This window comes from Condylura cristata, unplaced genomic scaffold (genome assembly GCF_000260355.1).
Source record: "Condylura cristata isolate star-nosed mole 26May11 unplaced genomic scaffold, ConCri1.0 scaffold00021, whole genome shotgun sequence".
Classification (NCBI taxonomy): domain Eukaryota; kingdom Metazoa; phylum Chordata; class Mammalia; order Eulipotyphla; family Talpidae; genus Condylura; species Condylura cristata.
The window spans coordinates 30,733,530-30,747,718 of NW_004567122.1; the positions used below are offsets into that span (position 1 = coordinate 30,733,530).

At 39.0% G+C, this 14,189-nt stretch overlaps 1 protein-coding gene across 1 annotated transcript; it reads right to left on the minus strand.

Annotated features, from left to right (window-relative positions):
• Positions 1-4,196: 4,196 nt before the first annotated feature.
• TAF7 (TAF7 RNA polymerase II, TATA box binding protein (TBP)-associated factor, 55kDa) lies at positions 4,197-8,433 on the minus strand. Its single transcript, XM_012727750.1, has 2 exons — positions 8,169-8,433; positions 4,197-7,768 (listed from the first exon to the last, which is right to left on the minus strand). Exon 2 carries the CDS (start codon positions 7,726-7,728, stop codon positions 6,679-6,681), a length of 1,050 nt encoding a protein of 349 aa, XP_012583204.1. The 5' UTR covers positions 7,729-7,768; positions 8,169-8,433; the 3' UTR covers positions 4,197-6,678.
• Positions 8,434-14,189: the final 5,756 nt, after the last annotated feature.

The window sequence follows — 14,189 nt, forward strand, 5'->3', positions numbered from 1 at the left end:
GCCCTTCGTAGGGGCACTTGCTCTGAATAAACTTTAACGATCTCCTTTCCAGCCCCACTGCTTTCTTCACTTTCACTCTCATTAAGAACACAGATATTTCCAATTGTTACTAACATCAAATACCATATCTTGGATTTAAGAGTTGAAGAGCAGGCTCTCCATCCACCCAATCCACCTACTTTTCCAATTTAACTACTTCTTAAATGTTCATTATTTCTATCTTTACATACTAGCAATTTAATGACCCAGCAATTTAATGACATAAAAAACAAAGTTTCTTTGAGGCTGAAATTTCAGGTCTCTCAATCTTAACAACCAATTGCAACGCTGTATTTTAGGTTCTTATGGAAGCACCTCATTACTGGGTACCAAAAATCTGTATTGATCTATCTACTCTTGCATTAAAAAAATCACCAAAACATGAAGTGGTATAAAAGGAAGTACTTAGATCTCAGTTTCTGCAAATCAGTAATTTAGGAGTGACGTAGATCTCTTACAGGGTTAGTCAAGATGTCATTTGGGCTTGACTAGCATCAGAGAATAAGACTCCAATGGCTCACTTACAAGACTGGTTTTTGCAAGACTGGTTGTTGGTTGGCAGGAGGCCTCAGTTCATCACCGGCTAATCTTCATGACTGCTGGTATGTCCTGGTGGGGAGTGATTTACTCTCCCCAGAACTAGTGACCCAAGAAAGCAAAACAAGTCTCAAGTCTTTTGTGTTCTAGCTTGGAATTCATACCTCATTCCTGCAGCATCTCATTGTTACTTAGGATATTCCTATTCCATGTAACAAGCCACAAAGAATCTATGGGAGCAATTTTGCCACAGTACCTATGAGAATTAAAGGGGTTTAAAAAAAATCTAAGAGAAGCCTGTGGAATATGGAAGAGAAGAATTTCCATGGAAGTATCACTTGCAGGAGTCACATGACTAGGAACCATGGGCATTAAGGACAAGTGAGAAACTAAACCCAGGAAATGAAGAGGGGAAAGTATCTTAGTTGTAGGAGCACCCATGAAGTTGTTTTTCTGGCTAGGGACATGTTTTCCCAGATGCCTAACAAAAATTACAATTAAAACAGTATGAAAACATAATATAAACACAGACAGGGAGGGGACGAGAATTTAATAAAAGTAGGGGCCAATTGAATAAATTCTGTGAGAAGAGAATGTGATGTGAGACAAAGTTACCCAGTAGATGTGCACACCTTCCAAATCAATGTTGGACTATATTGTTTTGGCTTTAGTTTTCTCTGAAATTAGTGCCAAGACTTTGTTCATTTACCAAGCAAGTGAAGACACCTAACCTCTCCCTTTTGGTTGTTTACAACATAAAATATAGATACTATTTATATCCCTGGCTAGAGAAAGAACAAGATGTTTTGATAAACAAGCTACATTAACCATATACCTGCTAACAATGAAAGCCAAGATACAGGCTATTGAACTGGAAGAATTCAGAGTGCCTGAAGAAGTTTCCCTATGTTCTGAAAATGGCCAAGTTGTGACACTACTTCTACAGTGGGCTTGTTCTTTTAAGCATTCTTTTTTACATCACCTGAAATGAAACAAATCTTTCTCGGGAGTAATAGGGACGTGAGGGCAGCACTGTCTCAGGACGGTATGCATGATATGTGAACATGGATTGCATCTTATGTGAAGATTTGAGAATGCGGTCCAATCCAATGGCAGCAAAAATTATGAAAATACATATGGTGAGAAAACCAAACCTTTTAAAATGTGAATAATTCTTCAAAATCCATTGAAACTTTACCAGTTACTGAAATTCTACATCTCAATGACAAGTTACATGTTTTCTTATACAAGTGAACATCCATTAAAGTCAGTCTAAGAATATTTTATCACTTGGGCCTACCTGGTGACACAGGGGTTCAAGTCTCAGTGTTATCAAGCTATTGCCAGCCACTGTGGCATGAGTTCGATCCCAGGCCAGAGAGCTAACCACTAGATGCAGCTGACCTCTCCTGTCTAGCCTGCACTTCCCTCAGCAGTGCATTTCATGGATCCTCCTGCTCTGCTTCCGTCTATGATGAATCTTCTCAACCCTACTCCTGCACCTCTGGCCTACACCTGTTCTTGCATGTACAAATAAATAAAATAAATCTTAAAACAAATGTTTATTACCTGGCATGTTTTTCCAGTTCAAGGATACTTGAAACTCTGGTATCGAAATCCACTCCCTGTGAACTATAACCTGGAAAACAAGGCTTATTTTTGTAAAAATTAGAACAAAAAAACTCTGTAGTCCTGATCGATTAAAAAAATGAACAATTCTTTCATCATCTCACTCTGACCACCAGACATGAAAGAGTGCAACTTTCAGATCTGCAAGAACCCACATACCCATAACTAAAGGGAAATGTAAATGTCCCACTTCCATTAAAGCTATTCTGAAGGAGAATGTTACATTTTCCTTAAGACCAAGACCATGAAACATGATCTAAACCTTCATTAAATTGTTGTACTAATAGAAAATAGAAATCAAGTCATAGTTGTACTAATAGTAGAAAAGTCAAGTGCCATAAAATTAGAGTGGACAGAAAAGTTATCCTGTGCAAGTTAAGGATTCAGCTGAGTCCTGAACTACAATTATTCAGCCGCACGAGTATCAGAAGACTATTCCAGGTGAAAGGTTTTCTTTCTCACACAAAGAGCTGCTGCTGACAGGAAGGCAGCCAGGAGGGTCACTGTGTGATGAGCAGTCTTACTAGTCTCTATTTTCAGAGAATTCTGATTGGGCAATAAAAAATTAGAGTCCATGAACAGTTCTTCAGAGATATGAACTGACATAATTTGTGTAAATTTTCACCAATAAACATTTGATCTCTGAACCTGAATATCACGCTTTGTGACATTTGAGATGGGCTACAAGATCCAACTTACCTAATTTACAGATAAACCAAAATGGTGGCCATGGAGACATGTTTATTGCAGCGTTCTGCAAAACAGTCAATTTTAGAAAGAACCAAAGTGACTAGCAATAGGGGAATGTAGAAAAGAAAATCGTCATTAAAATAAGCAATGATCAGCAATAATGCTGGTAAGGAAGAATCCCGTATTTTTAGTAATAAAGGTTAAAATGTCCTATAACAGGTCATGTTTTTATTTGCTTTACAAAGCTACATACACATATATAACTAGTCATATAAATGACTAGTTTATGGAGTGGAGTGGGGAATGGGATCAAAAATGGGGAGTGTGCTGAAATATAGTGATGGCACATGGGTGATTTGGTGATGGGAAACTCACAGGGATTACAACTGAGATGGAAAAAGGCACAAAATGATATAAAAATAAACATTTAAAAATTTTAAGTTTACCCTATATAAAAAAGAAACAACTTTTTAGATCTGTGTATTAAACTTTTTCAGTAATTTATTCCTGTAATATATGTATTTTTAAGATTAATAATGCACACAGAACGGGAGCACAGGCCAGAGGTACAGGGGACGTGAGAGGATTCACCAGAGAGTAGGGAACAGAACAGGCAGACTGACCAAGTACACCCCTGCCAGGAGCAGTGGGTGAGACAGGAGAGGTCTGCTGCGCCATGTGGATCACCTCTGGGCCCAAGGTCAGTCACACTGAAGTGGCTGTGGCCAGCTTGCAGTGCTGTGCTTTAACCCGCTGGGCCACCAGGAAGGGCCTCGTTTCTGTAACACTTTAAAATACTAAATTTTAACACTTCTGTTAATGAACCCAGAAATATTGGACGATGAATACTGAAGCTCAACTGTATACTCTATATGAATCATTTGCCAAGGGAAATATGAGAAAAGTGTCTTTTTTTTTTTTTTTGGTTAATTCTGAATTTACTTGAAGGAAAATGGATCCTGTTCCTCTTCAGTTGTCTCTTGAAGATTATATAATAATTATTCTTCATTTTCGAGTTTTCAATATTAATACAAAGTCAAGTCACAAAATTGAGTTATTTTTTAAAGATTTATTTGTGCACACAAGAACTGGGGTGTAGGCAAGGGGTGCAGGGGGTGAGAAGGTTCACCAGAGACCGAGTGGGGAGCAGAACAGGTAGGAGCAGCAGGCAAGACAGGAGAGGTCTGCTGTGCCATGTGGGTTAGCTCCCTGGCTGGGGATCAAACTCATGCCATACTCGATGGCAACAGCTTGATAGCACTGAGCCTTTCACCCCTGTGCCACCAGAGAGGCCCCTGAATCAAGTTTTTCAAAAACCAACAAAACAATAATAATAGTATACTCAGTCTTTGTTTTACTAATAAATGTATTTTAAACTTGCTTTCCTACAATTTACAACTAGCAAATTACTATTCTAGGATACAAACCCAGGCACTCTTATCTCTCAACCTTGAGATTTTTTTTTATCTCTTTTCTTAAGTTTTTAATTTCTTTTCTTAAGTTGACTGTAACAAACTAAAGTACCTAACGGATATGAACACAGGTAATTTACACTGTAGTATGATATGCATGCTTATCCCAGCATACCATTAGAGTACATGAAACTCAACACTAAAACATACTTAGTTCTGTACTTTCACATCCAGCATCTGGTACTTGCACAATAAATATCTGAAAAACAGAATAGACTCCAAGCAAAGCAATAACAGCATGCTTCAACCTGGAAATAAAGAAAAGTCTTGGCAGATACTTATGTTTAGAACTGAGACTTAAGTAGGAGTAGGCCAAATAAAAGGTAAGAGTTTTCTAGGTGGAGTGATGAGTTTGTTAATAGGTTCAAGAGTTAGTGTCCTTGTAAAAAATGTTAAGCTTTATATGGACTGAACATAGTGAGACTAGACTCTTAAAGTCAATGGAAGTCATGACCATGTCTTTTTAAGAACTATAAATAAATAATCCCAAAAGCAATGATCTGTCATTAAAGGTTTGAGCATTAGAGTGACATGATCCAGTCTCTTAGAAATATCCCTTGGGTGACTTAGTCAAACTACATGATAAAATGTTTATACACATAAAGATGGAAGCTATTGCCCATTAGTAAACCAACAAGGAAAAAATGATGAATTTATTTTGAATACTGAGGGTTGAGATGTGTGAGAAATAATTAAAAGCATTTCCAACACAGAGCTGAATACTCCATGTGGAGCTCAGAAGAGATCAGTTTAGAAATAAAGAGAGGAGAATCCGCAGAACCCTTAAATAGGTATGAGAGTAATGAAATCACAAGGCCATTTTGTTTTTCTGTGCAGCAAAACCTCCTTCCCATTACTGACAGGACTCCGTTATCACTGGTGTTGACATTGCCATAAATAATTTACTATTTTAACAAATAATTATCCACATAAAGCAATAATAAAATACAAAGTACCCTAAACCAGAATTTGTCACATACCTAACATATTAAGAAAAGTTGTCTCTTATTATAGGCAAACCTTAAGAAATAATCCAAAGTTTAGACATCGAGAAACCGTAAGTCTACATATTCTGTACTGAAATATTTAAATGATATATATTTTGGTAAAAGAAAAATGGTGCTCAGATGTGAAAAAGAAGTCTGTGAAGTCTTCAAATATCAGTATGACTACAGACTTGAAAAGTCTGGAAAATTTTGCTTAACATTTCACCACTGATATTTCCAAATACAAAATTAAAATGAGCTTTAAATATTTGCTCCATAAGGTAATTTCAAACCAAAGCTTTTCTTTATAAAAGAATGTCAGAAATGCAAAATGTTCAAGTTTGGTCACTGGTTTTTATAAAAAACAGTACAAATGTGAGCTACTCAATTAGAATATTCAGAGTGCAAAAAGTTTAATAATACAAATATTATGTTTAAGAAATCTTGAAAATCAGACCATCGTACTGACTTCCTTTATGAACAATTTTGATAACCTAGCATAGACAGAAAATCTCAGCTCTCAGGACATTATTAATAGTTGCAGAAATTATGTTGAAAATATTTATGAATAACAAAAAAAATGGAATGACTCACTGCATAGCACTTGACAGTCTTGCTTTGTTGTTTCTATAAAATAACAGCCTTCATGCACAAAAGTTGGGGTAGTTTAGAAGGCTTTGTACCAAATGTTTCTTAACCTCCACATAGAGCACGTCAACTGGAAATTTAACATAATGTAAAGATGACAACTCCCAAATTCTTTACCCTGCTGTGTTCCTTCTTTCCTAATAAAATCAAACTGCTGTCATTAAACCCCAACAAAAAACCACCTCATGAGTATCTGGCACCATGATCCTTGAAAGAGCAAGACAAAACTAAAAATTAGCTGCTTGTATGTTTAAAAAAAGTTTTATCAATCTTTTTGCAACTCTACTTGTACAGAATTGCTCTGAATAGCTGAGAAAATAGATCCTGCACAGAAAAACATGTAAACTAACTTCACTGTTTTCTAAAAAACAGTACAACAGTGAAGTCCAGCAATGAACCCATGATTATCAAGCTTGAATTGGCATTCTACTACTCCTGCAACTTTCCTACAATCACTTACCACGTAATCCTACTTCTATAAGTTAAATACCTGGCAAAGTGGTCCTGAGAAGACAAAGAGACATTCACACTTCTATTTGCCCATGAGACAAATTAAATAAAAAGCAGCAGAAAAAATGGGGACCACTGCAAAGTTAAATTATTAGTCCAAGTAATGAAGTCCAGATTTTTCCTTCAAAACTGACCAGACTAAGGAATGAAATTATGTTTCAAAGCTCTCACTTCTCTAGGAGTGATTCCAGCTCTTCCTGCAAAGAACTAAGTTGCTCCTTTTCACGGTCTTCCTTCTGTTTGAGTTCATCCAGCACCGCCTGAAATCTGTTCTTGAGAGCCAGGTTTTCCACTTTCATGATAAGATCCTCCTGTCGTTTGGCTCTGTCCTGGGTCTCTTGGAGCTTGCCTTTCATGTTATCAATCTGCTTTTGAATTCCCACAACCAACTGATTGGTTCCCTCATTTTCTTGGTGCTGCTCATCTGATTCGTTTAGCTTGTCCTGTAGCTGTCTTTCCAGATCTTCCTCAGTGTCAATGATGTTTATATCTTCTTCATCTTGATGCTGTGTCTCATCTTCATCATCACTGCTACTGCTGAGGTCATTAAATATCTCCCGAAGCTCATCATGTTCTAATGAGTCATGGCCCTGCCTGTGGCCAGACATTCCAGGAGAAGAGATATCAAGGCCTTGATTTTCTGTTTCTTTTGTTTCATCTTCAGCAATTATTTCCCAGCGAGTACTGACCGCTTCTGCATCTGTACTCAGTAAACGTTTAACTTCTTTTTCTACATCTGGAGATTCAATATACTTCTTCTTTGCTGTCTTCCGAAATCTTCTCTTTCTTACATTTTTTAGAGGCAAAGTTATTCCATGATTCCATACAAACTTTTTCTCTTTGTCCTTATCTTTTTTCTTGCTTGCTTTAGGATCAGTAGTAGCAACTGGTTCCTCCACAGGAGGATAGAGATCACCATCAACTGTGGACACAAGCATCTGACAAATATCAGCAGTCTTGTAAAAAGTTTTTTTATCAATAGTTTTCAAGCTTTCCATAACACACGGAAGATCTACCAATTTTGAAGCCAATGGCACCCTGTCAACTCTGACAATTCCATGACGTCCATCAGGGTGTAACTCAATTGTCAGTCTGTCCTTCAGGTTGACATGGCCAGACTGTACTGCCCGCCTCACTGTAGAGGCATATTCTGGAGGGAGGCGTAAGATAAACTGGCTCTCTAGTTCATGAGGAGCATCATCTTTGTTCTTACTCATCTTGTTGTCTTTGAGACTCCTTTCAACACCACTTGTTGCACTAAAAAAGTTCCAGATATTACAACAGTTAGAAAGACCAGTTTGTTATTAATCGAAATCTTTGCACACAATTCTAATTAGAATAGGAGGTAAGGGTATGTTTTGTCTTAATTTTTAATAAAAGTCCCCAATTTTTCTAATTATGCTGTCATTATGCCAGTCATTAGACACATTCGTTCGTTTCTATCTATTAGCTGCAATGCCGAGTTCCAACCTCTAGAGGCCACTGCCGCACAATGCAGGGAGAGCAGGCTAGCAGGCAGGCAAATGGCGGATCCCGCGGAAGGGTTTTCGGCGCAGAAATTAAGGCCCAGCAGACAGTCCCAATGCACAAACTTTCCCGGAACAAAGATACTGAGAAAAGCGGGACAAAGGGAGCTTCCTTCGATTCGGGTACTTACGCTCCTGTGATGTTAATAAACGCAGCTTCCGCGAACAGGAACGAGCGGAACAGTAAGCCAGTGGGAGGAGGAGGTGGGAGGAGGAGACGAGAGGTTCTTTCCTAACTCCTTTGTTCTTCCCGACTAAGTGACCTGGTTCTGAGCCAGTGAAATGTCCCAGGTCGGAGAGCGCGAAATGTCGCCAGGCCCGCAGCTCCGCAGCTCGGCAGCTCGGCAAATCCGCAGCTCCGCAGCTCCGCAGCTCCGCAGCTCGGCAGCTCTCTCTCCGGACTCCCCCACTCAGCGGAGACACACGCCGGCGCCGGCGCAGGCGCACAGCGCGCAAGGAAGCTGTGAGTGACAGCACCGTCCGGACGGAAATGCGAATGGTCCCGGCGCGCGCAGGCGCAAAGCCCAGTGCGCTTTCCGGCTTGACCTATCCTCTCGCGAGAATGCGATTACCCGCTTTCAGAACGAGTTTATTGATATGGAAACAGATCTTCCCACACCCCTCCTCCAAAGCCCCCGCCCTCCCCATCGCTCGGCACAGCTAGTGCCTGATCACCGTGGGGCCGGCTTTGCTTCCGGAAGTATTTAGGCTGCTTCATAGGGTATATCCGATCTAGAGCTCATACAAGAATTTGTAGTTAGTCATGGAGTGGAATGAGGAGGATATTGTAAATATATTTTCAACAAAACAGCCTATTTTGTTTTGTTTTTGAAAATGCTGTCTCAGGGTCTGTTGAACAAAGAGCAAGAATGATTCCTCTTTTTAATGTTTGGCGCAGATAAAAATGTAAATAAAAAAGTGTTCTGGAGGCACATGTTTGCTTAGGACACAGTTGTCTGATAGACAAATGATCTAATTGAAGTAGAATATAAATGCGATTTTACTCCCTGGCATTCACTGGCCAGTAAACTTTTAAATTAGAAATTTTGTCACTCCACTTACACTATTTTGGAAGCTTTTTACTTTGTCTCTTCTAAACTGAGATAGTCATAAATACGGATTTTTAGTATTTCACCCTATCTTACTCCTATTCCATTTTTTTTAATTTATGATAGTTTATTTTTACATATTTTTGAGCATTTTTCCATCTCAGTTGCAATCCCCTTGGGTTTCCCATCACCAAATCACCCATGTGCCATCACCATACACAGTGCATTTCCCTTCCCCCACTGTTTTTGATCCCATTCCCCACTCCACCTCACTCCACCCCCACACAATGTCTCTGGAATATAGCTGTTCATCATTATCATTATTTTCTCACCTGTTCCATTATATTCCTGCTATGAGAGAAACCATCCGGTATTTTTTCCTTTTCTTTCTGGCTTATGTCACTAAGCATGATCTTTTCCAGCTCCATCCAAGTTGCTGCAAAAGACATATGTTTCCTTTTTTTGGTTGCTGAGTAATATTCCATTGCATATATGTACCACATCTTTTTTATCCAGTCATCCATTTTTGGGCATTTGGGCTGTTTCCATGTCTTTCTAATTGTTAATAAAGCAGCAATAAACATGGGGGTGCAGGTATCTTTTTGAATCAGTGTTTTTGTGTCTTTTGGGTAGATACTAGGAGTGGGATTGCTGGGTGGTAGGGAAGCTCCATGTTTATCCATTTATTTTTAAGTAGTCCTTTTTGGTATATCATCAAGAACATTAAAATTTTGATTTCTATTTCTAATATACTAACTGCATCTAAGTTTAAGAGAGGTCTCTTAAAATGTGATTAACCAGTTTTCTTGCTTTTTGTACTTATCGCAGACTGGAAACTCCATGGTAAACTGGCATCTTCTTGTACCTCATATCCCAGTGCCTAATACCAACACACAGGAGACACACAAAAGAAACTTGCCAATTAGAGGAAACAATTGACCCATCTAGAAAGAAAATACTGACCAAGTCTTTAATAACTTGTAAGAGAAAATACATTACGTGTCATCTTAAAATACGCACACACACATATATCATCTCTAGCCAAGACTGTTTTAAGCAAAGAAGTTTGCTAGTATTTGTGTGACTATGTCCTCTTTACAAGTATGATGTAGCAGACTGTAACATGCTACATACATCATGGGAAGAAATTTGATTATTTTATGTTTAATTTGAAGGAGAAAGTATGCTTTTCCAGGTGTACTGTACATTAGTTCTCTTTGTGTGGAAGAATGTTAGATGATTAATCTATAATTTCAAGTGCAATTTATATCATATATACAGAGGTGAAATATTTTCAGTGTGTTTGTCCTTTATCCCTTACTTTACTTATTACATATATGTGAGTTTAACACACTAGCCTCTGCATAATGTTTTATTTAACATATTCAACATAAATTGGGAGGCCAGACATTATTCATAAAAATAACCTAAAACATTGCTTTACATTTTACTTCATGTGCATTTAAGATGCTTTGTTACAGAAAGTACCTTAAGATAAATCTTAGGCAGTTAGGATTCACCAAAATGATGATGTATTTTAGTTAGTAAACCTTTATGTGGAAGGTAGTCAGAAATATTTTTTTTAAAGATTTATTTATGCATACAGAACTGGGGTACAGGCCAGAGATGCGGAGGGTGAGAGGCTTCACCAGAGACAGAGTGGGGAACAGAACAGGCAGATCAACGAAGTACACTGCTGAGGGGAGCAGCGGGCGGGCCAGGAGAGGTCTGCCACACCATGTGGTCACCTCCGGGGCAGGCGGGAGTTGAACTCATGCGAAAGCAGCTTTAGATTCTCAGTGCTGTGCTTTAACCCGCTGCGCCACCAGGGAGGGCCAGTCAGAAATATTTTAAAGGACTAAAGGGTCTACTTCCTTCAGTCCTGAAAAATATTTTCTGCTTTTGAGTTTAACACATTTTCCAAAATTTTTGGAGAGGAAATTACACAGATCTGAAATCTAAGGTCTCTACCACATCCCTACTACCTTAATATCCATTGATAAATCCAGTTGTTTTTTAATCAATTTTGTCAGACATATAGAAACACTCAGAATTTGATGAACACTCTCATGATTGTTCTATGGAATATCTGTGATACTACTGTACCAAATTCTTGCAAAGTGCAGTAAATTTCCTAGTGTGGTAATGTCCTCTAAAGACTTCTTACCTGTGATCAAAGAGTATCACAATCAGGTTTAATGTTGTGTTTGAAAATTCCCTTTAACAAACTTTCAAATGGAGAGTAAAAAATTATGGGTGATGAGAGAAGCCTTGTTTATATTGTAGAGGCAGAAAAGTATAGGGGTGAAGGAAATAGCAAACATCCCCCCAGAAATGCACTGGTAAACTGCTATATGTATATGAACAGTAAAAAGCTATTTAAAATGTTATCAGTCTCTTTTATCAAGTGTGGTGCTTCCTATCTAACTTATAGACCAATCTAACTTATACTGGTTTAAACAAGAAAAATCTATTATCTCAAAAACCAGATAGTTAGAGTAGCTCTATGCATTAGAAATTTAATGTGAGTGGTCCCTCCCTGGTGGCGCAAGGGTTAAAGCCCAGCACTGCAAGCAAGCAGAAGCTGCTTCAATGGGAGTTCAATCCCCAGCCCTGCGCTGGTGATCCACACGGTGAGGCAGACCTCTCCAGACACTCCTGCTGCTCCCTTCAGCAGCTTACTTGTTGATCTGCCTCCTCTGCTCCCTACTCTGTCTCTGGTGAATCCCCTCACTGCCCCTGCATCTCTGGCCATACCCCAGTTCTGTATGTATAAATAAATAAATGTTTTTTAAAAAAGAAATTTAGGCCCTCCCTGGTTGCGCAGCAGATAAAAGCACAGTACTAAGAAGCTAAAGCCACTTCCGCATGAGTTGGATTCCCACCTGCCCCAGAGGTGACCACATGGCAGGGCAGACCTCTCCTGACCCGCGCGCGCTGCTCCCCTCAGCAGTGTACTTTGTCGATCTGCCTGTTCTGCTCCCTACTCTGTCTCTGGTGAAGCCTCTCGCCACCCTTGAGCCTCTGGCCTGTACTCCAGTTCTGTATGCACAAATAAATAAATCTTTAAAAAAAATAAATTTAATGTAAGCTACAGATGAAACCCATATACTTAATTTTCTAATAGCTATATTAAAATAGCGAAAATAAAACAAGTAAAGCTAATTTCCTTAACATTTTATATTATTTAATACTCCAAGATATTTCAACATATAATCAATGTAGAAGTTACTGGCATATTATACATTCTTAACTTTGTACTTAACCTGGTGCTCTGTAATTCTACACTTACAGCACATCTCATTTTGGACTAGCCTATTTCAGGTCCTCAGTGGCCATGTGGTTTGTTGGTGGTTACTGTACTGGACAGTGAAGCTCTGAGCATATGGCTATCCCTAGGCATGATAGTCTTGGCCTGGCACGGATTGTTTTTCTCACCTCAATTTTGGATAATGAACATTTACTTACACTTTTCTCTATTATTCTTTCAGCTTTTCACTCATCTCCTTATAAAATTCCAAAGTGTATGGCCACAAGCAATCTGCCAGCAATGACCAGGGAGCTTTCTTCCTCATCCATGGTAAGTTTAGAGTGGATCCCCCTAACCCAAGTCTATCAATCTAGTTAGACCACGTTAGGCCATGTATTTGCCATGCCTCAGTAAGAGTCACCAGGGGACTACCCTAAGCCGGTGACTTTCAAAATGGTGGGAAGGGTATGATATTTGGTAACATTGACACATAAGCTTTGATTGTTGCAAAGGGTCTACAGGCATTTGGTAGGTAGAGGCCAGAGATGCTGGCCTACAATACCCAGAGCAACCAATAATTCTTTGGTTCAAAGTAGTTCCAAGGTTAAGCTTATTATTTTAAACCTGTATTCTTAACTAAATACAAGAGGAATGAGACTACTGCTTCTGGTCTATCAGACTTACTATAGTGTGAGTTTGCTAGACTTAAGTGGCCTTTTCAGCCACCACTCTTTGTTACCTGTAGTTCTAATTTCCTATAGAAGGTCAGAACTGCCCAGTCAGTCATAGGAGCCAAACCTTACAAGTTGCCTTTCAAATCAATCAAGAGCAGAAAGTTTGATCACCCTGGGAAGGGTATGCATCACCAGGTATGACCAGGAATGCCGGGGAGGCTGAAGATCAGTGTATGACAAGGGACCCCAGAAGCTTATCAGTGAAATGCCTTCTCGATAAGGTTAGAACCATGGGGGGGGGGCTGGAATATGGTTTTGATTATAACATTTGGTCACCAAGTAGATAAGAATTATCTGGTCAGCAGATTTAAGTCCCCCCAAAACCCTGGATGACAAAAACACATTCTTTAGTTTCATCCATCTTTTTCTCCTTGTCCCCCACCCCATGTAACTGATGCTGTATGATTATTCTACTGATAAGAAGACCAGGATCTTGCTTGTTCAGCTGCATCCTGCATTGTGCAGCCTGCTTCACAACTCCCATGTATCAGTGTGGTGTTGCCAACACAACACTATAGCTATGAATAGGTTTCAGCTTCCTTTTAAGTAAGGAAGGTGGACACTGAAACCATATGTCAGAAAGAAGGAAAGGAAGTGTCTAAAAAGAGGTGTCAGAAGACATGAAAGGGCATGAGTCACTATCTTAGTGTTTTGGGATGCTATAACAAAATACCATAAACGGAGTGATTTGTAAACAACAAAAATTAATTTCTCCATTCTGAAGGCTCAGAAGTCTAAGAAAAAGGTTTCATAAAATTTGGTATCTGGCAAGAAAAGTCTTCTGGTTTACTGATGGCAGTCTTTTCTTCATAATCAACATATGATACAAGGGGTAAGGGATCTCTCTGCAACCTCTTTTACAAGGGCACTAATGTCATTCTTGAGGACTCTACCCTTATGGTCTAATCACCTGAAGTTGTACCTTCAAATACTATCACATTAGGGATTAGATTTCAACAAAGCAATTTGTGGGGTGGGAGGCACACATATTCATAGTCTGTGATCAAATTCAGTCATTTATATACACACACACACACAAATGACCAATAAACACATGAAAATAAACTCATTAATTGCCAGGGAAATACAAACCAAAAATACAATGTGGCATCACCCCAT